General features: G+C 57.6%; 8 protein-coding genes across 8 annotated transcripts; 5 read left to right on the top strand and 3 right to left on the bottom strand.

Moving 5' to 3' along the window:
* Positions 1-765: 765 nt before the first annotated feature.
* SLS55_001216 (uncharacterized protein) lies at positions 766-1,879 on the bottom strand (the record flags this gene model as incomplete). The annotated part of the gene is made up of 2 exons (XM_066772712.1): positions 766-1,655; positions 1,711-1,879. 2 exons carry the CDS (start codon positions 1,877-1,879, stop codon positions 766-768), a joined length of 1,059 nt encoding a protein of 352 aa, XP_066637991.1.
* Positions 1,880-4,162: 2,283 nt separating this feature from the next.
* SLS55_001217 (uncharacterized protein) lies at positions 4,163-5,129 on the top strand (the record flags this gene model as incomplete). The annotated part of the gene is made up of 2 exons (XM_066772713.1): positions 4,163-4,760; positions 4,819-5,129. 2 exons carry the CDS (start codon positions 4,163-4,165, stop codon positions 5,127-5,129), a joined length of 909 nt encoding a protein of 302 aa, XP_066637992.1.
* Positions 5,130-9,934: 4,805 nt separating this feature from the next.
* Positions 9,935-11,268, bottom strand: SLS55_001218 (uncharacterized protein; the record flags this gene model as incomplete). Its single annotated transcript, XM_066772714.1, has 2 exons — positions 9,935-10,013; positions 10,355-11,268. The coding sequence occupies 2 exons, from the start codon at positions 11,266-11,268 to the stop codon at positions 9,935-9,937; spliced, it is 993 nt and encodes a 330-aa protein (XP_066637993.1).
* Positions 11,269-11,922: 654 nt separating this feature from the next.
* PAM16 (mitochondrial import inner membrane translocase subunit TIM16) lies at positions 11,923-12,386 on the top strand (the record flags this gene model as incomplete). The annotated part of the gene is made up of 2 exons (XM_066772715.1): positions 11,923-11,925; positions 11,976-12,386. The coding sequence occupies 2 exons, from the start codon at positions 11,923-11,925 to the stop codon at positions 12,384-12,386; spliced, it is 414 nt and encodes a 137-aa protein (XP_066637994.1).
* A 1,025-nt stretch (positions 12,387-13,411) lies between these two features.
* SLS55_001220 (uncharacterized protein) lies at positions 13,412-15,675 on the top strand (the record flags this gene model as incomplete). Its single annotated transcript, XM_066772716.1, has 2 exons — positions 13,412-15,340; positions 15,388-15,675. 2 exons carry the CDS (start codon positions 13,412-13,414, stop codon positions 15,673-15,675), a joined length of 2,217 nt encoding a protein of 738 aa, XP_066637995.1.
* Positions 15,676-17,453: 1,778 nt separating this feature from the next.
* Positions 17,454-19,845, bottom strand: SLS55_001221 (uncharacterized protein; the record flags this gene model as incomplete). Its single annotated transcript, XM_066772717.1, has 4 exons — positions 17,454-19,145; positions 19,195-19,495; positions 19,551-19,707; positions 19,761-19,845. 4 exons carry the CDS (start codon positions 19,843-19,845, stop codon positions 17,454-17,456), a joined length of 2,235 nt encoding a protein of 744 aa, XP_066637996.1.
* Positions 19,846-20,177: 332 nt separating this feature from the next.
* Positions 20,178-21,182, top strand: SLS55_001222 (uncharacterized protein; the record flags this gene model as incomplete). The annotated part of the gene is made up of 1 exon (XM_066772718.1): positions 20,178-21,182. One exon carries the CDS (start codon positions 20,178-20,180, stop codon positions 21,180-21,182), a length of 1,005 nt encoding a protein of 334 aa, XP_066637997.1.
* A 2,077-nt stretch (positions 21,183-23,259) lies between these two features.
* SLS55_001223 (uncharacterized protein) lies at positions 23,260-23,900 on the top strand (the record flags this gene model as incomplete). Its single annotated transcript, XM_066772719.1, has 2 exons — positions 23,260-23,491; positions 23,548-23,900. 2 exons carry the CDS (start codon positions 23,260-23,262, stop codon positions 23,898-23,900), a joined length of 585 nt encoding a protein of 194 aa, XP_066637998.1.
* Positions 23,901-24,073: the final 173 nt, after the last annotated feature.

Below are 24,073 nucleotides of genomic sequence, written 5' to 3' on the forward strand. Positions count from 1 at the left end.
TCCCTTGCCGAGAACAACTCGTTTACTATGAAGGTGACACAAGACAGCCCGTGCTAGCATGGATTGGATTGGTGGACCGGCATTCGGAACGGTCCTACTACAGTGGATCCGATAGCGTCGCTCCTCCAGGACGGAAACCTCTAGCCTCTGCTTTCTCGAATCAAGACCTACGGCGAGGGGAATTGGGCATGAGGTAGAGGCAGCTCTGCCGAAGCCCGCCAGTGCGTGGGTAAACGTCTGGGCCGACGCGAAAACACGGCTTCGAGCTTCGAGCCTCGAAGTCGGATTAGCAGCACAGAAGACCGCCGAATTCTGCGCCTTTGCGGAGGGTCCCGAGAGCGTATCACGTACGATTGACTGGACCAAGCACATGAATACGACTCGTTTAATTCTTGGACTCCATCACAACCTGCTTTTGCTTGCTATGGTGACCAGTCGCTTTGCGCACTCGCCACATCGAACGACAAACCTCCTTACAATGCCGCTGAAAGCACGATACACGTTTGGGTCCTGTTGGTCTTGCGCTGCACTTCAAGATTCAACATAGATGACGTCGCCGTTGTCCGCTTGATCACAGCCCTGCAACTTCCGCGTTGAACGCCAAGGGCTCATCGAGCTTGCGCAGAGCCAAGCAACGTAAGCAAGGGTTAGACAAAAAGGAGAGGAGAAGAAAAAAAAGAACTCGCAATCACCAAAAACACCGTGGCAGACTGCGTTCACTGCCTGTATTGCTGCTAGAAACCCCAATTACTAACTCACCCAACCTCAAGCTCTCAAAAACTCCTTCACAGCTTCACCCCACACCACCTGCCTCTTGTAAAATGCCATGCGCGGCACGCTGCCCTCACTCAACCCATCCACCGCCTGCGCCAGTTCCTCTCCGCTGCCTTCCTCCTTGATCTCTCGCAGCGGATACTGATACGTCTTGAACGCAAACACCAACGTATCGTCATTATCCCGCAGCCGATGTAGCGTTTGCCTCTCGCACCTGAGCACACACTGATCGATATCGACGTCCTCTCTCGTCAAAGGCCTGACCTCCTCCCCGTCGTAAAGATGGTTTCCGCCGAGTGAGAAGAGGTTCCTGTTCGTCGTGACGCTCCAGTTGTGCCTCTTTACGATCCTGCCGATGGGCAGCGCAGCGAAGAAGCGGTCCATGCTCCGCTCGAGCTTCTGCGCGTAGCCTGGCACAGGCGCGTGGATGTCGGCAAGCCGCAGCCCTAGCTTCGCCAGCGTGTCGAAGCCCGAGGGCGAGCAGTTGGCGAAGCCTTCCAAGCGGTACCTGCCCTCGTCGCTCGGATCGGGCGACGGGCGCAGGAACAGGAATTCGGTGTCGACGTGCGAACCGAGGATGCGGAGCGCGTCCGCGGTACTGGCGGGCGGCTGCAGCGGGATTGACTCGTCGGTGGCGAGGTTGCGGAGGTAGGCGTGGCCGGTTCCTGGCTGCAGCGCGTGCGAGTAAACAGTGGGGAAGCGGCGCGGCAGGTAGACGCCCGTCATCCACTTGTAGAACTCGACAACGGCGGGCTTGATGGTGGGGAGGGCGGCGATGGTGTGAGCGCCGTGGTCGACTATCAATTGCCGTCGGAGAGCGAGACGGGCGAGGTAGGTGTCATCCATTGCAATGAACTCAGAAATGGTGGTGTTCTCAAGGGCTGCTGGGGGGTTAGCCCTCCATTCCAGACAGCAGGCGCAACGGGGACTGCTGACCCATTGTCAAGTGGTATCTAGGCTTGAATGGACGAATCTTTATGGGCTTCGTCTCCCGCCAATCGAAGGTTCTGAGCGGAGTGATCGCATAGTATGCTTCCTTGTCTGCTTGCACGTTTGGCTTGTCATTATTCGGGAGGCCGGCTGCAGTGGGTCTCTGGTGGCGCATCAGCAATCTTGTGCAGCTCAGACGGATGGTTGGTTCTAATACCCGTGCTTTCCGGGAAGTGAGGGTGAGGACCTTGAAGCTCAAGGCAACAGCTACAACAAGGAAACTTGCGAGTAGGACGATTCGCGAGAACTCAAGTGATAACATGGTCACGCCAGCCCCAATGGCTGAACAGCGCTGTTGGAAAAGGTCTCAGGGCGTGAGGGCGCACGGGAGTAGGATCTAAGTGCTACCACAGACAAGCTTTGAATGATCGGCTGGTCCATTTGGAGCCGAATGTTGCGACGGGTGCGGAGTCAACACCCGGTCCGGATCCAATTGCCCATTGCGGCTAGCTGCGGCTGCCGGGGGCCGAAGCTCGAGCGAGATGGAAGAAAGTCTTGGCTGACGCCGCTAGCATAACGGGTGCAAAAGAACTAAGCCTCCCGACGTACGTAGTGGAACGCTTTGTCCGGCTATCCAGATTTAGAACTTGCATCTTCGTTTGGATGGTTGCCTAGACTGGCCCTGTGACAGCGGTAGAGCGACCTTCGCGGAGCATAGAAGGCTCGAATCTCCGACGACCTACTGTGCTGATGGGTTTTGGCTGGCAGCTAGGATCGCGCGAGGTATGTTGAAGCCTTGCATGGGTGTGTTTTGGACGAGACCTGGCCGATACACATTTGTCCGAGGAGTGCTTGAGCTGATTGGTGAGTCGATGGTGGGCTGGCATACGTTGAGGTGCCGAGAATCGTTGGGGCGCAAGGAAGGATAGCTCGATAACCCACTCGAGGCGCCGAACATACTACGCAGAGGACCAGATCGTTGTACCGACGTCATGAGACCGTGAGAGACACGCAAGCAGATGATGGATGTCTTGCGCGGTGTGCACAGTTGAGTAGGCAGCAACCATTAAGACTCTGTGATATGATTCAGACCCAACGCCGTGACTAGGAAGGTATCGCGCCAATTTCAAAGAAATTGATGGACGAGTTCTGCGCAAGTGCGCAGCAATTTCTCCCCTGCAGGTATCCTCGTTGCCTTCTCGCGGCACGCCGCATCCCATGCTAGAGAATGAGCGACATCGCGCTCAACTGTCCTCCTTCGCAGTCCTGCGCGATTGTATTGAGGCGTCCGAGTCGGCGGCTCGCGCCGTCCCTGAGGCGCGCGCATCTGCCTCATCGCCGGTGTGTATCATTGGGCTCAATTGGCGACGCTGGCCATCGGTCAGGCTTGGAGCGCGCGGGCTCCGTTTTCCTGTGGCACGTCCTCCGAAGACGGGCAGCTCGTAGGCGACGGTGCGGGAACAGTACAGGACGAGGTCGTAGATGATCAGGACAGCCCAGGGTCCGATGGTCACGACGCCGAAGAAAATCTGCAAGCAATGTTCAGCGGGCTGGTGCAGCGGGGACAAGGGTGAGCCGGGCAGCCCTACAAAAAGACGCGCGATCCACGTTTCAAAAGAACTAAGATGATCTGGGAGGATAGAGAACCAGGCCATGGTGCGCCAGGCGTCAGGCGTCAGACTGGTTGGAGCAGCGGGAGGCGAGGCAGCAGCGGGCGGTTGCCCTTTTTATTGCGGTTGGCGCCGGGGGAAATGATGGGATCCAATGCAATGAGAGTGGTGAGATCCAATGCGCATAGCTCTCGGGTGCCGCGGCGAAGCCTGGGCCACCGCCTGCCTCTCCGGTGCCGATGACGTCTGAGCGTCAACACCGGCCGCCGACCTCGACTGCATCGCAGAGGTCTGCTATCGTGAGCTGTGCGGCGAGGGCTAGAGCAACGTGCGCGGAAGCGGCCCGCGATGCTACTGCGCCGCCAGTGACCGCTATTCCGGCGGTGCACCCAGGCTCCGGCGCAAGGCTGCGATTTGTGCACCCGTCGCCCAATCATGCGCCTTGGATGGGGCTACGAGCCACAGCTCCCAGCGGCGCTGACGGTAGGAGGGCTGAGCCGCGTCTAAGCTGGCGGCGCCAGGCGGTGCAGTCAGGCTGCCGCCTGGGGCTTGCGGGGAGGGGCTCGCAGCTCCACGACCTTGACCACTGCCAGCCTCAGTCTTGACCACAACTCAACTGCGAATTACACGTCAACTGAACAATAACCCGCCAAGTCATGCAGAAGCTGCCCTCCCGTCTTCATCATTAGCTTCCGGTTTTTCGAGCTTCCGCATCAGCGCCAGCAAACCTCCAACAGTCCTCCCGCGACGACAGCTTGCCTCTTCCGCTTCAGCCTTGCCGACATCGACGTTGCATATCATACTGCGCCGCTTCTTACCACTCCCCGTCGTCGCGTCATACTTTCGCAATGGACGACACTAGTTTTCTCCAGGACTGGGCGCCCGGCAATGTCACCTTCACCTTCGAAGACCATGGCGGCGAGCAGACCAGCGTTGCGGGCCTCGACCGAGACGTGCTCAGCCAGCGCTCGGGTCTTCTTGGCATGGCGCCCGAGGACGACGCTGCTGGAAGGGCCTCGCTCACCCTGAGTGTTGCGTCTCACGCCGCTGGTGTTGCGCTTGTCCGTTACCTCTACACTGGCAACTACACCACCGGGGATATCGACGACATGGGCGACCCTCAATTCCTCATCCACGCTCAAGTCCTGCACCTCGCCGATGCCACCAGCTGCACCGAACTTGCCAACGTCGCAATGGGCCACCTGAACTACAACGTTGAACTGGCCATCAGCTTCCCCGCCTCACCCCCGGATCTGGTGCAAACTCTCATCTTCGTCTATACCCACCTCAACCACATTCCGGAGGCTCTCAGCACGATGCTGAACTACTGCGTTGCTTCCTTCACCACTCACAAGCTGGGAGAGGATGCCGACTTCAAGCGCCTTGCCGAGACCCACGAATGCCTTCTCTCTGATCTGTCCAAGGTCAACGCCGAGCGTGGTTTCGGTAAGTACTTCCCCCTCTGGTTGCACACGGCGACCATATGACCTAACCCGAAGCCCAGAGAACCTCGATATCCCGAAGATGGTCGGTCCGATGCGCCATGGCGTTGTAGATGCAGATATCGCGAACCTATTTGCCGGCCATGCTGTTGAGCCGGAGCCGGTCCGCTCGCGCCAAAATTCGCCTTCTTCCATTGACCAGGCCCCAGAAGCCATGATAGAGATCCGTGATTTGCCCATTCGTGCCAGGGAGGAAACGGAGGGTGCTGAGCCGGCCAGCCCGGCCACGGAAGATGGCTTCGTTCTCGTGGACAATCCTGCGGCTGAGAGGCCTGCGATTGACGATTCCGACTCGGATTGGTCTGTTATTTAGGCGCTGGCGATACCAGCATTGAAGCATTTCCATGGCGTAGTATAAGCGTGGTCTGGGTGGAAATACCCTGGATAAAAAGGAGTTCTGGTTTGGATCGTTTCTAGCAATGCATGAGTACATTCTCTTTTCCAACCGATCACAGCAGTTCTTCTCTGCCATAGAAAGCTGAGGGTTAGTTCGAGGTGTACTTGTTTGATAATTCGTTGCTGAACTAGCGACTGAACACATGCTGGGGCTTTGTGCTACGGTGCGATGAAAAGGAGCGGAAGAAGATGCGTAAGATCTAGGAGGGGGATTCAACGTTATCGCTGCAGTTTGTTCGTCCACCCCTCTGCACGTACCAAGACCAAGGATGTACGGTAACGCCCGTTCGCGTAACCCGCGCAATCAGACGCACGACGCGGCGAAGGCGGCGGGCGGACGCGCTTGGAGATTGCCAGCGACGAAAGCGGAGCTGAGTCTTTTGTGCGGAGCGGTCGTATCAAAGTTTCCACCGCCTAGGCGCCTTTGCCGCAGTGGCTGCACGGGGCGAACCTTGGAAAAGGCGTTCCGCACAAATCTCGCACACAAAGAGGCAGGCATGGCCGCGTCCGCACAATTATCTCATCATCGGCAAAAAGCGTTTCATCGAGCGGCGAACCCGGTGGCACGGAGCGAGTCCGTTAGCCCACTGCACCGGCTCCAGAGAGGCCCTGGAGATGCCGGGAAGCGCCAGGGGTGCGCATCGGACCCGTTCCGCGAATACCACGCAGCATCGTCCTAGGCCTGCTCTCGGACATGATTTCTTACGGTTCTCGCTTGATCAAAGACGCGGACAAGCGGGTGGCAAACATAGGAGGCTAAGACGGAGGGCGCATCGCATTGCAGACGCGCCGTGTGTCTAGCTGCCGACACACGCGGCTTGGATTCGCTGCCGGTACCTACTCAAACCTGCTCAACAAATCCATGCTGCTCCGTCACAAGAACGTGCTCACCTGGCGAAGATGCACACAGAAGGAGAGACCGAAGGCCCGATGCGAATCGGCGCGGGGCGGAGCATCGTGACGCTGGGTTGCGCCTGCCAGGACCGGGTCCAGCCTCATCACCAGGCCGGGCGCTGCAGCCGCCAAGCTCGTGCGGGCAAGAGCGACGGGCCAACGTCCGCCTGAGCTCTGGCCGCAGCTGCCCTGTGCCAAGTGTTGCGGTCTGCTGATAAAAGCCCCGCCCTTCGCGGCGCCCTTTACTTAAACCCCACCATCCTCCATCTCTGCTGCGACAACGATCCACTCAACGACCGACAGCAAACCCTTCACAGTTACACCACATACCACCCCACCAACCCCTCACTCAAGCACAATGTCTGACCACGGCTGCTCCTGCGGTTCCAACTGCCAGTGCGGTGCCAACTGCACCTGCGGCGTGAGTGCCCTTTCAGAAACGGTTTCCTGCAGAGCCCCGCCAAGCTGACCGCGCCTGCAGAAATAAACTGCTTGCACACCTCACACCCCGCATGCTCTCCCGGAGTGAAGCATAGAGTTCTGAACGACGACGGTCTCACGGCCGCCATGACTTTTCTGCTTTCCTCATCACCGACTCTCTCCTACTGCAACAACATCGATGCCTCCTCATCCTGATCCTGTACTCTCGACTCTCCCTCAGCACGCCTCCCAACGGCTACTTGAAATGGGTGGCGGACCGAGCAAAAGGAAGGAACATGGCAAATGGGCAATCTCTTGTGGATCATCAGGCTGAGGTGGCTGATTATGGCTTGTACTACTATACCAAATGGCGGGCGACCTCTGGGATGAGCAATGATGAAAAAATGATTTGATGATCTTGAATTTCTTTGTTGCTTGCGTGATGCATGGTGATTTGGTCCATTGATACTTTTCCCTTTAACGTGCATGCGGATTATTCAGAGTGTTCGAGAAGCTGATGTTAAACTATTTGAGCTGTATGCATATTGACTCACAAGCGGGCACATTTGCCGCTCGTGCATCGGCTGCCATCCTATGTCATGCATCTCGGCTCGAAGTCATGCGCGATGAAACGTGGACCCGCTATGACGCCGGCACCGAGGGACGATGTGCTGAAGCCAAGTAATGGACCTGCAGCGCTCATCACACATGGCTGAAGATCGTGGCTGGAAGCGGAAACAGGGTCGTTGAAGAGTGTCAGGAGAAGCAAGGCATCTCGCACGGATTGATCGTGTCCTGGCCAAGGATTTATATTGATATACTGTGTATGAGTAAAGGAAAAAGAGGGTGAATCGTTGCACTAATACCCTCTCCCCGTTCCATAACCGCCGAAACTCCCCGGCCCACGTCCACCAATCCTGATAGGTTGATTAGGCCCCCATGATGAAGACGAAGGATAATGTTCTAGAGAAGAAGAACAATGCATCGCCCAGTTCGATGAACCGGGTGAAGTGAATCGGGAGTAGGATGATGGATGAGCGCTTTCGTTGCTATTGCTCTTCATGTGGACGGTAGAGATATTCGAGCAGGCATCATGGCGCCAGTTTAGTGCTACCGGCGGCAAGTGAGAGAGTATGCGTTAGCCAATATGCAATCTCCGTGGACAAGCACCTCGAGAAACACTCCTCGCTTCATCACTACCCTGCATGTCCAAGCAGGGCAAGAAGGGCGAGAGAGACGGCCCCGCATGAAGGCGGAGGGGATGGCCTATCTCGGCGAAGAGCTTGGATGGTGGGGTTTCAGGTGAAATCTTACGCCGCACGAGCTGCAGGAGCAGCCGTTGCACTGGCCGTTGGAGCAGTTGCAGGTGTTGCAGGTACTGTTGGTCCATGTCAGCCCTCTATCCCCGACAACAAGCTCACCGAGGAAGATGAAGGAGAGAGTGGAGAGACCGAAGCCTGAGGACATGGTGAAGTGATGGAAATGGTACAGCTGAAGGGGGGAAGAAGTACCAGGGAGACATTTTGGCAGTGGGGATATGTTTCGAAAAACGGTTTTTGGTTGGATTGGTATGCTTTGTGGAAATGATTGAGCTGATGAGGGAGTGAAGGAGAAGGACTTCAGGGTGTCCAACGAAGGTCTTTATATATCCCGATCCCCCCACCTCCATCCCATCTTGCACGCCTCTCTTGGCCTGCATGGACATTCCCGACCGAACCTGTCCCGCCCGATTACCCACTTGTGGTAACTCGAGCCAGCAACACGATGCAGGTGGCGGCACGAGACTACTGCGGGGCTGCGGCGGGCATACATCTCAACGTGGCGCTTCACGCGGATAAGCCCACCGACAGTGAGGCTGGGCGCTGGAGGCATGGGGTCAGCATTCGGGCGACGCTAGGTGCTTCGAAGAGCCCGCCAGCCTGGATCTAGTGCTTTGGGGGCGCCGTTTGCCGCCGGACGGCAACCTCTTGGACAAGAGCGTGGCGTCGTCAGTCATGACAGTCATTCGATCTGGGACCCCCCAGACGGACGCTGGTGGATCACTGCCATGCGAAAGGTGCGGGGACTTGCAGTGGGCGGCTGCAGTGGTGGGGGCGCGGTGCGTCGCGCATCTTCATGGAGCAATTGGTCGGATCCGACATGGGGGACGAGTCGAGCCTGACAGGGAGGCGGCGCGGTACGGCTCGCCCGGGGGGCAGACTGACGCGGACGAGAGGGCCCGATCCTCGCCGGTGGGAGCTCTTGGTGGCTGCATGACCGCATCCGGATCGGGCAAAAGCGTCGAGGTGGTGCACCGGCCGAGCGTGATTGGCTGCTTTACTTTACGCGTCACATGGCTGCCTTACCTTAAGTCGACGCCTGTGGGCAGCCGTGATGCTCGTGACTGCCAGCCGCTAGCTGAGTGAATTGTGCGGCCCGGCAACCTGCGTCGTATTTCGTCACTGTTTGCTGCTGAGACGAGCACAGCCTGATGGTCCGCGACCCGAGCGGCATTTCTGCGGCTCCGAGGCCGATCTGGGCGTGGACGCTGTACCCAGTCCACTGGCCCAGCTCGAGCTCCCGGTGACATCAGGGGCCGTAAGCAATGAATGAAGCTTGTGTATTTGCCTGAGCATCAGCTATCCTGTTATGTACCGCCACCGCTTGTGACGCGTGGGATGTTGTTCAAAGGCTAATGATGGAGAAGCCCATGAAGATAGGCGTCTTGTGACGACCACTGCCCTGTCAGAATGCTTTGAGCGAGCCAAACACACAACGTAACGCGCCTTTTACGCTCCGCCAATCGAATGAAACGGACACATACTGTTAACCTCGCCGACAAAAGCAAACATGCCAAATCCATGCAACGGCGGCCGCCGCTACGTTATCGACACCAGATCCCATGAGATAATGAGAACTGGCCCCGCGAGCCTCTCCATCGTCTGAGAGCTACGGTCGGAACCTATCCCCGTACTGCAGCTCAAGGTGAGGCAATGGGCGCTGGTACCCATGGTAGGACGGCTGAGATGGGCCCACCGTGCGTCTTATGATGAAGCGGCAATGATTGGCCGAAGGATTATCCCAAGTCCATTCGCGCCTCGTCTCCCAATCCCCATTCGCTCTCTCGCGTTGCATGGTATCGGAGCGGCGTATGGACGTCTTCTTCGTCGTTTTGAATCTCCACATCAGTACCATCGAGGCTCCCGGTCGCGATGCTTTTCTCGCTAGCTGCCCTGCTCGGTCGCCGACCAAACCATCGTCGCTTGCGCATTTTCCCATCACTTCCGGTTTCATCCCTGGTTGACATGGAGTATTCCGACGGAGTCTCTTCGGGCCTTGCTGTATCTGCTTCAGAGAAGGAGGGCTCCTCGCTCACCGGGGGCATGGGAGTAGGGGAGGGTGTGATGTCCGTCGAAGGAGTGATCTCGACTAGCTCGGCGTCACGGCACCATTTGCGTCGTCTAGTATACCGTCCCCAGCCATCTTGCCCACGTCGACCATCTCGCCACTGGTAAACGGTTAGCTGCGCACAGGAGACAGCGAGTCTGTCTTACCTTGTTGTCATAGTAGATCCAACCTCGGTTGTCTTCCTCATCACTTTCTGCGCCTTCAACTCTCCACTCGCTCCCTTCCACCCACCGCCATCTTGCACTTCCACCATCAACTTCTGGGAGGTCAAAGCTCTCCTTGTCTGGTGCAGGGTTCAGATGCTCATCTGTCCAGGGTGTTCGTTCGTAAGCAAGCAACGAAGACGTCCATCCAATCCCCAACCATCGGCGCTGGTTTTCGAACAGCGCAAACGTAAAGCGAACGCCCGGTGAGTCTGCCCTATGCTTAGCCGCCAAAGACGCTGCAATGGTGTTTGCGTCTTTCCTCCGCGGTGGGAGGGGGGGCGGCCTGGCTCTGTCGGAGCCAGGTGCCGCAGGCTCAGGGTCTCCAACGTCGAGCCCTGTGATGAGGGCCAAGGAACTGCGGACAAGCCTGGAGCGCCAGAGCACAATACGGGTCACTCGTGCGGGCCGCGAATGCCAGCTCAGGATTATCGTCCCAAAGGCAAGGACAATGCGTCTTGTCGTCAGCACGCGTAGAGGCGGGAGGGTAAGGGCCAACCAGAACGGGGTCAGAAAGAGGATGCGGATGAACAAGGTGGTCAGCGCGGGTCTTGTCGTAGCTGAGGTCGCGGTGCGTTGGGTGGAAAGGAAGTCCGTCAGACGAATGAAGGGATCCAGCAAAATGTTGCACCTTGAGGTGAACAGCTTCAAAGTGTCCACAATGTCCTCAAGACTCTTCTGGTGGCTCTCACTGGCGACAGACGCGCCCCGTTTGTGTCCCTTGGACTTTTCGCCAGTCCAGCCGGTGGAGGAGAGCGGCGAGTACCTGCGCGTGTACATGCCAAGTATGATAGCAGCCACCGCAACAATGGGACCGGCAAGCCTGACGATTGTGCCACCGTACAGCGTCATCGCCCAGAAGGCTGCGATGAAGAGGAAGCTCTCCCACGGGTCGCCGGTGGTCCATGACAGCAGGCCGACGAGCTTGTTGAGCGGCAGCAGGAAGGGATGCGAGTAGGCGAGGGCACGGGTGACCTGAGGCGGGGTTGCAGCGAGCAGCGGCGACTTCTGGTGGACGAGGATGGTGGAGCGCTGCTTGGTGGTGGCTGGAAGGTGCCCCAGCGTGCCGGGCGAGAAGGCGGCATACGTCGGCGGATTGGGGTCTGCTGCGCCCGGCGACGCAGACTTCGACGGGTTGGAGGTAGGGGACATCTGAGAGACCCAGGGTGTATCTGTACGCGGCATTAGGACGCGGGCACCATCAAGGTATTCAAAGTCGCGGGCTTGCCAAGTGCGGCCATGCATGCGCAGTGATCACGGCGTCATTCCGCCGGGGCAGGCGAGCGAAGGTCTGGGTCCGGAAGGGCGGCAGCGGGCGGGCGGGCGCTGGGCAACAGGACAGGTTGCGCGGGCTGATTTGAAGTCCTGCTGGCCGGCGCTCTGTGCTGCACGGCTGCACGAGGAGATATATGTCTTTCTGACTTCGGCTTTCAACGCGGTCGGCACATGTGATCGAGCGCTTTGAGCCACTAGGGGGGCAAGCTGCTGCTGTTGCTGTTGCCGGGCGGCGAAGCGGCGGCGACGACGCTACAGGCGAGGCATCAACGGGAGACGTCCACCGCAGCGCCCAGGCAGGCGCTGCTGTCCATGGCGGGCTTGGAGGGCAGTACGAGAGCATCTTGAGCTGCGCACCGCCTCGCCGCACCTGTGACGCTGTCTTCCCCGGAGGGGGCGATCATAACGTAAGCTGGGGGCGGGCGGGCTCGGAGCCGTCGACGCTTTTCGCCGGCCGGCCTGTCATGGAAATTTTGGGATCCTCCACGCCATCCATCCGATCCCTTCTCCAGTCCCCGTTCGCTCGTCAGAATGGTAAGCCTGCGCATCGCCGCGCTCATGCGCCCTCATGCTGATCTCGCCAGGCGCATCGCATCATCACCCAGGTCGTCGTTACTGGCTCCCGCGTCTTCGGCCGCGCCTTCGCCGAGGCCTGGAGGCAGGCCGCCGCGTCGCAGAAGTATGCTCAGGCCAGCGGGAAGAATGGAAATGCGAAGACATTCGCTTCCTCCGGCCTGACCCTCGACGAAGCCTGCAAGATTCTCAACGTCCCGCCGCCCAAGGGCGGAAAGACCGACATGGAGAATGTCCTGGACCGATTCAAGAAGCTGTTCGACCTCAACGACCCCAAGCGTGGCGGCAGCTTCTACCTCCAAAGCAAGATCCTGCGCGCTCGCGAACGGATAGAAATGGAAGCGCGGACGGCCGAACAGGCGGCGGAGCGAGAGGCGGAGCTGAAAGAAGGTTGGAATCCCAAGCTCTACAAGGACAAATAGCCAGACCATGGCGCTTACCGGATGCACGATTTGTAGCCCGGTAACACTCTTGCGCCGGCCTCCATGGCATGCCGCATTGGCGGTTGAGGCACTCTAGACCCCAGCATTGGCGCATTGCGTGGGAGCATTGCCCGGGTCTATCGCATCAGCACGGAGTTTTGGAGTTGCGGTTTGTACAACAATCTACGACGACGGGAAAGAAGAGCAATTGGGGACGGGAACGAGGCCCGGAGGACGTTGGAGGATTCGACTACTCCACTCTCGACTGTATATTTATTGCCAATTGTGCCAATACTCCTCGGCGGCGCGAATCATTAGAAAAAGAGCGGGCAAGAATTGAGGACCTGGGACATTTCAAAGACAGCGTGGGACGATGAGTACCTACGACCAATCTGCAAGGTCGGGTCACGGCTTGGGCGTGCCGACCATCCTTGTCAAGAGAAACCGCAGGCAAAGGGCTCTCGATGATCGATGTACCATTCGTAAGGTAGCTAGTCAATAGAACACACGCCTTGTCGGGCACAGCTTCGATTCTGTGAATGGCGCAAGAGTTATCGGCGCTGGAACCTTGGCACAGTCGATGCTCTGCATGTGCCTGCCGACCCCTCTAGCAGGATCCCTGCAGGACCCTGTCGCCGGTCGCAGGCGCCACAGCAGGTGGCCGAAGAATTGGACCTCTAAGCCCCATGCACGACGTTCCTTCGTACATAGGTAGTTGAATCCAAGATCCGGACGTAAACGCGACTCTTGCAATACGCGCAAGCACCTCCCGGTAAGCATATGAGTACGAGGAAGACGCGGGTAGGTCCAATTATGTTGTTACCTGCTGTGGCGCGGCCCTGATTAAAGATGACGTAAGCAAAGAAGATCCGCGGACAGACGTGACCTCCGAACATATTTTCGATCCCGCAACACCGACGCTCCCCCCTTCACCTCACCCCACCCCACCGCAACGGCCCGCACCGACGCCGATTACGCTGCCTCTCTGAGCAGCTGCTCTCGAGCTTGCGAAGCTCTCTGCTACCATGGAGTCTTACCGTCCCAGTTACGGCAATCAGCGCGACTCTCGCGACAACCGTGGCGCCGGTCGCAGGTCCCCGCCGCGCCGCTCTCCTCCGTCCACCATGTACCAGTTCGGCGGCAATGGCGACAGCTATCGGCCTGGAGGTCGCAACGACCGTAGCGACCGCAACGACCGCAACGACCGCAACGACCGCAACGACTACGATTCCCATCGCCATGGAGATCATCGGAACGACTTCAATTTTCGTGCTGGAGACAAAGATCTTCACTTCCCCCCCGCCGACTCGCAGCGCCCACCTCGTGACCGGGCTAGGCGGCCTCAGGCGCGCGACACACGCCGTCCTCGTCAAAACAACCAGTTCAACCGCGGACCATGGCGTCCTCCGGCTCCGCACGAGCGCCCTATCCTCCGCTCCACTCGCGAGAAGACTCCCGAACGGCTGGACGGGATGGGCGAGGGTAAAGCTAAGTTCATATCGCTAAGTGACATCTCAGACTCGGAAGGAGAGATGGACCTTGAGTCTGATGGCGAGGCATCCGCCGATGCGGAGCGTCCGCCTGCTAAGAGGGTTAAGCCTGCGACGCAAGAGAACGCTGATGATGGCGACGAACGTCCTCGCTGGTCCAATCCGGACCCGTACACTGCCCTTCCGCCCCCGGATGAGACTCACACGAAGAGGCGCGATTTCGTGAAGTTGATCCGCAAAGCCAAAGTTACTGGCGAAGACGACGGTTCTAGCGCCAACCCTGTCGCCAAGAATGATGATTTCATCTCGTTGAACTTCGATGATGATGAGGATCAACAAGAAAGTGACAATGATGGAAGCGGTCAGCTTGGCAGCAACTCGTTCAGTCATCTCGACAATCTTCATCCCGATCGTAAGAGTGTTGCGTCAGATGGACCTACTAAGCCTGCTTTCAACGCAGCTTCTTTGGGTCCACCCCCGGGTCTTGCCGGTCTACCTCCTAGGCCTCTTGCCAACAGTCTTGATACGTGGCCACCCCCTCCGCCGCCACAAGCTCCTACCGGACCAAAGGCTTTGAAGCGTGGCCGTCAGGCCGATGATGACGATGAGTTGGAGAGCCTTCCTCCGCCCAAAGGCAAGAAGCGTAAGCGCGAGGCGATCGACGGCGGTATCATTGACGACTGGCGTCCTCGTCACGCCAGTTCGCCCACGCCTTGGTGCCGGGAAGACCATTCAAGCTCCGAGAGCATGGGCTTCTGGTTGCACAAGGAGATTGCGGATTTCTATGACTTCGTCAAGCCTCATCCGTTCGAGGATACCATTCGGCATGAGCTAGTCAGGCGCATCGAGCGCACCTTGACGCGGCAGAAAGCCTTTGCAGGTTCTACAGTGGAGTGCTTCGGTTCATTTGCTGCCGGTCTGTATCTTCCCACAGCAGACATGGATCTTGTGATTCTCTCGTCCCACTTTCGCAACACCGGACAAGGAAACGTCTCCAAGAAGACCCTGTACAGGGTTTCGGATATCCTGGAAAAAGAGGGTATCAGCCAACCCGGTGCCACTGAGGTTGTCGCTAGCGCAAGGGTCCCAATCATTAAGATTGTTGATCGCGTCACCGGCCTGAAGGTCGACATCTCTTTTGAGAACAGTACCGGCATTGCTGCTAACAAGACGTTTCGAGGATGGAAAAATGCGTACCCCGCCATGCCGGTGATTGCTACACTGGTCAAGCAGTTCCTCCTTATGCGTGGGCTGAACGAAGTCTTCACTGGGGGTCTTGGGGGGTTCTCCGTCATCTGCATGGTCGTGAGTCTCCTTCAGAACTGGCCCGATTGCCAAAGCCACAATCTTGTCCCGGAGGAACACTATGGAGATGTACTTTTGAATCTCTTCGACTTGTTCGGCAACAAATTCAACATTGCCACGACTAGGATCCGGCTCAACCCTCATCAGTTCGAAGCAAAGGTACGCCGTGGCATTGAACGGACTGTATATCATCTAACTTTAGCCAGGGCCCTCGCGACCTGAATGGAAAGCCTGCCAGACCAGACCGTCTATCCATTGTGGACCCTAATACCCCAACGAACGACATATCCTCGGGATCACACAACGTCATGCTCGTCCAGAAATGCTTCCGAGACGCATTTGACAAGATTCAGCGGCGCATGGCTGAACTGAAGGCCCTCGATATTGAACAGCGCAAGAATGCTAGCATTCTGGAGGTGCTTTTCGCAGGTGACTACTCCTCCTTCGACTGGCAGCGCAAGCGCCTTAGGAAGATCTACGATTCGGGCCGGTGAGCAGCTACCACAGTTGTGCAATCCGTAGACCGTTACTACTGAACAGAAGGGAAATCATTCGAGCAGCTGGCCCAAAGGAAATTCCTTGAGTGGGACAAGTCCTACGAATCCATCGACTACAGTCGCTTTTCTTCATCGGTGTTGTCGATGGCTTGAGTCCCGATATCCCCTTTGTGCTGGGTGAGTGATTCAGGGCCAATTCCCTTATTGGGAATTGCTTGGCCCCAGTGCTTTTCGCATGTGGATAAGTCATTTGCTAATCACATCAATTTGGTTCAGGTTAGCTTTCTGAAAGAATGCGCCCAAGTCCCCCGATAATATTCTTTTACGTTTTGGTGACGACTCGATAAGCTCACTCAGTATTCGTTTCGCCCATGGTAATTTGCTCGCCTTTCGTTCAGATTTGGCGGGTCGCACATACCGGCCATGTTTACTGAAAGTGTGGCCAATGCTCGTAATCGAGATGCATGGCTACTTGCAATACGGTCTTACAACGGCATATTCCTCGGCTTGTGATACTGGTGTTGAGGAAGTAATCCGCACCGGATGCTTTGCCCTGCTCTAAAGCATGCATCCTATTGCAAAGGTTCTTCACAGGCCCTATTCTCGGATAGCTCTTTTATGAACAAGTACCAGGGCCTGAAACGAAGAAGAAGGCTCTGTCCTACTACAGATGGTCTCCCCAGGTCCTCAAGTTACCGGAGGGAGATGGTTAATGATTGCTTCACATGGATTACGTTGTGGTTGAGTGGAGGGTCTAGTAGCGGGGGTTGCTTTTCTTTGACAGTCCGGTCCCAGATGACCTTCTCTTCTTTTAGCTCTCTATATGGCTTTCTCAAACGTAGCGCCGACCACAGGCTTTTTCTCTTTTCTCTACTCACCACATCGACCAGGCTTTTCCTCGAAAACTGCAAGCGAATGCCAGATCTCGGACGAAATTCCCCAACACCCCCATCACATCTTGACTTCGGTAAATCGCACAGCTCTGACGTTTGATTATTCACGGCGCACTCTATAAGTTTCTTGGGGACGAGTCATGCCTTCCACCCTGGCGCATGGCTCTTTCCCTCTCAAGCAGCCCCCGGGTTTCCCGGTACAATCCCGACATCGCCCATGGCCACCTGGAAGAAAAGAGAGAACAAGGACAGCAGAAAACAACAAACAACAACAGGAGAAGAAACAATACAAAGTAATAAAAAATAGCAACCGCCCTCGTTTGCGCCTTGATCTTTGGCCTTTTCTTCTCCTCCTTCGTGGAGGAGCGGAGGCGAGGGCGCGAGCAAACACCCCCATTTTCTCGTCATGTGCACTCGCTACACGCGGGTCCATGAGGAGGGAAGGAGTCAAGGGCAAGGCTTTCTGTGCGGACCACGTGCGGCGGAAAGGGAAGCCAAAGGCTTCCAACTCTGCAGAACGTACCGCTACGTACGAGTATGTAGAAGCACGTATACAGCCTCACGCAGGGATTCGAGCTCAATGAGTATAAAATGGGCATTCTATGGTTACGACATGGAAGTGAAAATTGACCCGAAGATGCGGTCAAGAAATTGCCAATTACCCGCCTGCTCTTTGTTTCCCTTTTCATTTATCATGAAACCGTATGTTTTGTTTTACCAGACCCTCCATCATCCATCAAGCCGTTCGTACACGATATCATCATCGCCGAACTGTAAACCCCTACGCTCATGATTCATGGTCTAAACCGTGGTCGTGATCAGGGCCGCTCTCCAAGCCACAAAGCGCAATCATTTTGTGCAGGTAGACGAGTGGAAATGAGCTTACTGCTCTTTCTTACTCTCCGCCCCCGCCGTCCTCTCGATCAGACCTTTACCCACCATGATCGTCTCCTTCCAGCCACTCTGTCTCTTCCAGAACTTATCCTCCAGCCTGCTTCCAGCCTGGCTCTCCCTCCTCGCCTCCTCCTCGAGCGCATCGATTCCAACCTCGGCCGCCTGCTCCTGAAGTTTCGGCAGCTTCTCGATTTCGTTAAGAGACTCGGCCATGTAACGACGACGAATGAGGTAACGCTCACGGCGTTCCTTCTGGCGGCCGGGTGAATCCATCTTGGTGATGGCAACCCGGATGGCCCAGCGGACGGCGAGGAAAATATGTTCGCAGAAGAAGATGGACAGCAGTAAAGCCCAGCCTTTGATATCGCCGGGCGTGCCATCCGGACCGAGGCCGTCGTTCCAGAACATATAGACGAGTGCAGAGGCCGTGATGCTACCAAACCATGTCAGGAAGCTCAAGCTATCGAGCCAGGGGCCAATAGTATCAGCGCGCCAAGGTGTGGGACGTTGCATCTCGACGCAGATCTTGATCGCGTCTGCGCGTAGCTCGACCCAGTCGTTGATCAAGAATGACACTGCAGTGAGAGGCCAAACAACGCTAAAGAGGGAGAGGTAGCCGAACTGCAGGACCATCTCGCGAAGATCCTGCGTCACGTCGTACACATCGAGCTCGGCCTCCTTGCGCACGCGGTCGAGGAAAGCAGCCTCCTCCGGCGGGTCGTTCGCGGCAACATTGGGCACCGTGCCGCCGTTTTTGGCCGCCCGCTCGCTTTGGATTTTCTTGTATTTGGCGAAGCCACGACGCTTCAGGTAAGGAACGATGACCTCCATACCAAGGTTGACAACCTGCGCGGTCACGGTGAAGTAGATTACCTGCTTCTTCAGCCTGTCGGGGTTGATGCTCCAGGTGGAAGATCGCTGCAGCTGCTTCTCGTCTTCGGCAAAGGGCTTGACCGTAAGGCTGAAAACATCCAAGTATGGAACGATATGTTGGCCAAAAGGAACGTAGATGAAAGCGGTAAGAATGATAGGCAGGTAGGAAACGATGAAGTTGAGCACGAATATCTTCTGGGTCATGGCCGTCTCATGGGAGCCGTGCGTGTCGTAGTTTTCATAGTCCGTCAACTGCTTGGCAAAATTCGTCAAGACTCCCACGAGGATGGGCATGCAGGTAGTAAGAATGCCGGTGGGCAAGAAGACCTGAAGCGCGTTAGAATAATGCCTAGCAAGCCGTGTTGTAAAGCTTACTAGAATCGTCTTCAGCGGGCCATCGTAAATCTCAGAAATAAAGATTTCAATGCCGAAGCATGTGGCAATCAGACTGCCCAGGATGAGTGCAGCGGCCAATGCAAAGGGAATCTGTAGCAGCTGGCGTTGAAAACGCTTGGTTACAGGGAAGATCCTGATGGTCTCTCCAGTGACGGGGTCTTGGATTTCCTTCTCATGTCTGAAGTCCCTCCGCGTGGTTTCGATGGAAGACACGCCACGAACTCCCCAGCGCACACCGAGATCATACTCCTGGTGCTTCCACCATTCGGTAAAAACGGTGCACCAGAGGGCGTTGACGAGGGCGTACAGCGGGGAGAAGTGGCCGAGAATCAGCCAGGATGCAAAACCGAACGCAGCGGGGAAGATCAGGAATGTGAAGTACGATTGGGTGAAGGCAAAGTAAAAGGCGACCTGGAACGAGTCAGCGAGAAGGCGGGCAGCAGCCAGAACCGCACCATACCTTTTCACCCAGACGATTGCGGATCTCATCCAGGTCCTCAGGCTTGAGGAGATACTGAGTGCTCCATTTCTTGATCCAGGCGTGGTTGTACGAATGGTCGTGCAGAGCGAAGACGGATTCGATCTGCTTCCAGTCGCCCTCCTTGGGGGTGATGCCGGCGCCTCCCTCTGATTCCGGGTTTGTTATGAGCTGGTAGATGATGCGCAGGCGCTCGGCCTCGGACAGAGGCTCAGCCTCGAGGGCGTGGCGGGTCTCGCGCGGGGGTTCAGACGATCGAATGCCGTGGATCCAGTCGCGGACTCTGCGGTCATGTCATCAGCGGACGACGCGGGCATCTGGCGGGGGGCCATGCGCACCTCGAGCGGTAGACTTCGCCGTAGAGGTGCTCCTCAGAGGCAACCTTGCAGAAGACGAGCAGGGAGCTGTCCTCGCCATTGCGGACCTCGGTGGCCAGGCCGACGGAGGACAGGGCGGCGATGAGCTGCTCGAACTTGGAAAGGGCGGTGTCCTTGTCTGGGGGCAGGGTCAGCAGGAGACAGGCGAGCGGGCGGCGTCGGAGCCAGTACCAGTGGAGCTGAAACGGTAGCTGACGACATAGTCGACATCCATGTTGGTCTTGAGCGCAGGGCTCTTGGGGCCGGGCGAGGCCATGTCTGCGTGCAGGTTGTTTGCTGGGGAGGGGTGAGCGAGGCGGAGGCGGACGGTGGGCGGGAGGGGAGAGAGTACGGTGGGAGAAGTGCGAGGTCATTGCCCGGAAAAGCAGGCTGCCTTCGTGCTCCATGGTTGACGCGCGATCCCTTGTTTTGAGACGCAGAAGCAGCGACGTGCGGGCTGCGGCTGCGGCTGCGGGCGACGTGAGCTAGCCTGCTACGTCACTCAGATCCCCGCGCCCATCACCGGCCAGACAACACCAGAGCAAGCTTCGCCGTCGCACACCCATCGGCCATGCCTGGCCAAGCGCCTCGAGCCCGTTAGCGCCCGCCATGCTCCGCCGCCTGCTGTTCGGCGACGCCTCGCCCTTCGAGCCCACCAGCATCGTCGTGCTGTTCGTGCGCGCGCCGCTCAAGTGCCTGGTCTACGTCGCCTACCACGTCCTCAATGCGCTGCGCACCGACCCGCCGCCCGCGAAGCCGGCGGTGCGCGTCGTCTGCATCTCCGACACGCACACGCAGACGCAGCCCATCCCCGACGGCGACATCCTCATCCATGCCGGCGACCTGGGCGACGCCGGCACTGTCTCGGAGCTGCAGGCCCAGATCGACTGGCTGGCCTCGCTGCCGCACCCCCACAAAGTAGTCGTGGCCGGCAACCACGACACCTACCTGGACCCCCGCTCGCGCCGCACCCTGCCCGAGCCCGACCGCAACAGAGAGCTGGCGTGGAAGGGCGTGCACTACCTGCAGCACGCCTCGTTGCTCGTGAGAATCCCCAATCCCCAGCGCGACCCGCGCAGCCGCCGCCCTCCCCCGCCCCGCACCCTCAAGATCTACGGCGCTCCCCAGATCCCCGAGTGCGGCGGGCCCGAGTTCGCCTTCCAGTATCCGCGGGGCCGCGATGCCTGGACCGACACCATTCCGTGGGACGTGGACATTCTGGTAACCCACACCCCGCCCAAATACCACCGCGACCTGCCGCTGCCCGACGGCATGGGCTGCGAGCACCTGACCAGGGAGGCCTGGCGCCTCCGCCACACGCTGCACGTCTTCGGCCATGTCCACGTCGGTGCCGGAAAGGAGGTCAACTGGTGGGACGACGGCCAGAAAGCCTACGAGCGCGCCCTCGCAAGACCCGTGACCGGCCTGACCCGAGACCTCCTGAGCATCCCTGCCTGGGTCGACCTGGCCTTGGTGCTGTTTTGGGGAGCGAGGGGCGTCGTCTGGGACAGGATCTGGGGCGGCGAGGAGAGGGGCACTGTGTTGGTAAACGCGGGCCTGATGAGGGGGAACTCTGGCCGTCTTGGAAACAGGGTCCAGGTGGTTGATATTTGACGAGCTTTAGAGATGCCGATAGACTTGCCTTCGAATACCGACACTATTTTGATGACCTTCTATCCCTTCCAGGCGGGGCTAAGTTTAGACGAATACCAACTACTGCCCTAAATCTCTCGCAGAGTACACGAAAGACGGCGTCTCTCAAACTTTATGAACGTGTATCAAACTAAGATCGGGTCGACATAGACATCCAACAAGCACTTGCGCGGAACGCTCAACTTGCACCACCCTCTCAAACAGTCTCCCTCCGACCCGCCACAGCACTGGATATGCACAGCCCATTCCTTGCCAGCAGCCCCTTCGTCGCCCGACATGCCTCACAGTCCTCACAATCGCACCTCAACCGCGTCTCCGCATGCTTTACATCGGCACTGGTCCTGTTCCTGCTGGTATCCACACTGCCCCTTCTCATCTCCGTCTGTTGTTCCTTGTTCGGAACGCCTCCAAAAACAGCAGAGGCAGTAGCGCCAGCCCCATCGCTCGCGCTTCCGCCTTGGATTGCCGCCGCAGCCTCTCCTTTCTTCTTTTTCTTCTCCTTCTCCTTCACCTCCCGCACCGCCGCCAACGTCGCGTACCAATCCCTCCCCAACACCTCATCGCCGCCACTGCCACCACCTCCCTCGCTCTTCCGTCTGCCGCCACCATGATCCGACCCGGACGCCGACCGCGTCTTCGGCGGGATGTGCAGCCTACCGGCATCGAACGGCTCTTGTGGGGGCGACGACAACGTCTGCCGCTCCGAAGGCGACGATGATTCCGCTGCCGCCCCGTGTGGACGCTTCTCTTTTCCCCCTCTCTTGTTTTGTTCTTTATTGGAATACTGGCTATTGCTGCTGCTACTGCTGGTGCTGGTGCTGCTGTTCGTACTGTTACAACTACCATCTCGGACCTCCCCGCTTTGCACATTGGTTGCGGGTGATGGGTCGGAGGCCGGCGGATCGTCCGGGGCGCAGGTGGATTTTGGAGATTTGGCCGTAGGAGGAGAGACGGCCGTGGGGACGGCGCTGGGAGAAGCGGCGGCCATCTGTGCACGGGTGTGGGCGTGCATGATACTGTGACAGAACAAACGTCAGGCAGAGAGGAGACAGGAGGTTTGGGCGGGAAGGTTGATGGAGAATAATTGGTTTTCTGGGGGCGGATATACAAGGCTTCTTCTATTGAGGATGCGGATGGCGAAGTGAATAGGCGTACCGTGTATAAGATGCCGGGTCGACGGCGAAGTGGTAATCCTTCCTCTTGGTGTAGGACAACATTGTTGATCGCTCACTTCGTTGCTCAGATGGAACGGGTAGGCCCACGATCCCAGTCCGCTCAACTGGAGGAAAGAAGCTGGATCGAGCAGAAATGTGATGGATGCGATGCGATTTTGCTTTACAGTCAGGCACACCCTTTTCCTCTCGAGTGAAATCTCATGACCCCTGCTTTACTTAAGACTCTCTTCCCTGCCATACCCACCGCACTGGTCCACCCTCGTCACTGGCCAGGCCCGCTACATCATCGCCTACATCACTGGTGTCTCTAATCCTGCTCATGCCCGGTCAAGGATCTCTGCGCAAACATCCGCATCCAGTAACCATCGACAAGTGCCCAATCACGTCGACTTGCTGGGCTTTGTTTCACATGTGCGGCGTAACACAAACACATGAGCGGAGTCTGGGTTTTCCGCAACGGGCATGGCGAGGAATGCAACGGCCTGGACATTCCCTGGCGCTTCTTTGTCTGGGGTCCAGCCAGTCCGCCGCTTGCGGGAGCAGCCGGCCATGACGTCGGGCTGCGAGCAGGTGGCTGGCCGACGACGTCAAGTGTTGGTTGCGGGTTCAGGCGTGGTCGACTTGAACGAGGTCTTTGTCTTTTGAGCACCATCGCTCTCGGATGCCTTGACCCATTGTTGGTCGCGACCCTCTCCTTGTAACGGGCAAAGTACAAGTATGGAGGATTCTGCGCGGTCGATGGCAATACTCTCACACGTCCTGGAGGTCGCTGCCGTCATCGCCCCGAGCATTTTGATTCCCATGTGGGAGCAGAGATTCACAGGGCTGAAGCAACCGATAACTTTCTTCGCGAGAACATAGGAATGTTGTTTCCCGTGTCTCACCTTGTCCTCGCGACGAGCTTCCTCTCTAGTGCCTTCGCCCAAACATTCGACTTCAGTAGCCTCCCGCAATGCGCGCAAGGGCCTATTCTTAACACCATCGGCAAGAGCAAGTGCGATCCGAGCAAGCCGCTATGCCTGTGCGGTGACGAAGCCATTATCAGTAACCTGGTCCCTCTTATTGCCCAGGCGTGCAGCGGCGAAGATATGATGAGTACGTTCCGCCTCTGCCTGCTCTCGACGAGACCCTTGCTGACGAAGCATACGCAGAGGCTGTGGCTTTCGGGCGCGCCCTCTGCCCGAGCCTGTCGACCCAGAGCGTAGTGACGATCACGGGTGAGAAAACGACCATGACGATCAATGTCGACCAGATGACCGCTGCTACCTCGACGCCTCTTGCACAGGCCACAACGACCGAGACTCCTGCAGCGACGGACACGTCCAGCGCCGAAACAAGCGACTCGGCTTCGGCTGAGCCAACAGCTTCGGTAGCTGCGGGAAACGGTACCAATAGCACCAGCCCAGAGCAGTTTCACGGCATCGCGCCGGAATTCGGGCCTGTGCGGTTGTGGTCGATGATCATTGGGATCCTTATGATGGGTATGGCGTTTGCAGAGCTGTGAGCCGTTAGGGATGGCTGTTGTGACACCACTTCTAAATGGTAATGCGGAGCGAACCTAATTTAATGGCAAGAAAAGAAGGAAGAAATGGGTTTACAATGGTAGAAGGATCTAATGCACGGCTGAAAGGAATTGAGGCAACCCATAATGGCCCTTTGTGCACAACTCCGAAGATG

The sequence above is a fragment of the Diplodia seriata genome (genome assembly GCF_021436955.1).
Source record: "Diplodia seriata strain FDS-637 chromosome Unknown scaffold_1, whole genome shotgun sequence".
NCBI lineage: Eukaryota > Fungi > Ascomycota > Dothideomycetes > Botryosphaeriales > Botryosphaeriaceae > Diplodia > Diplodia seriata.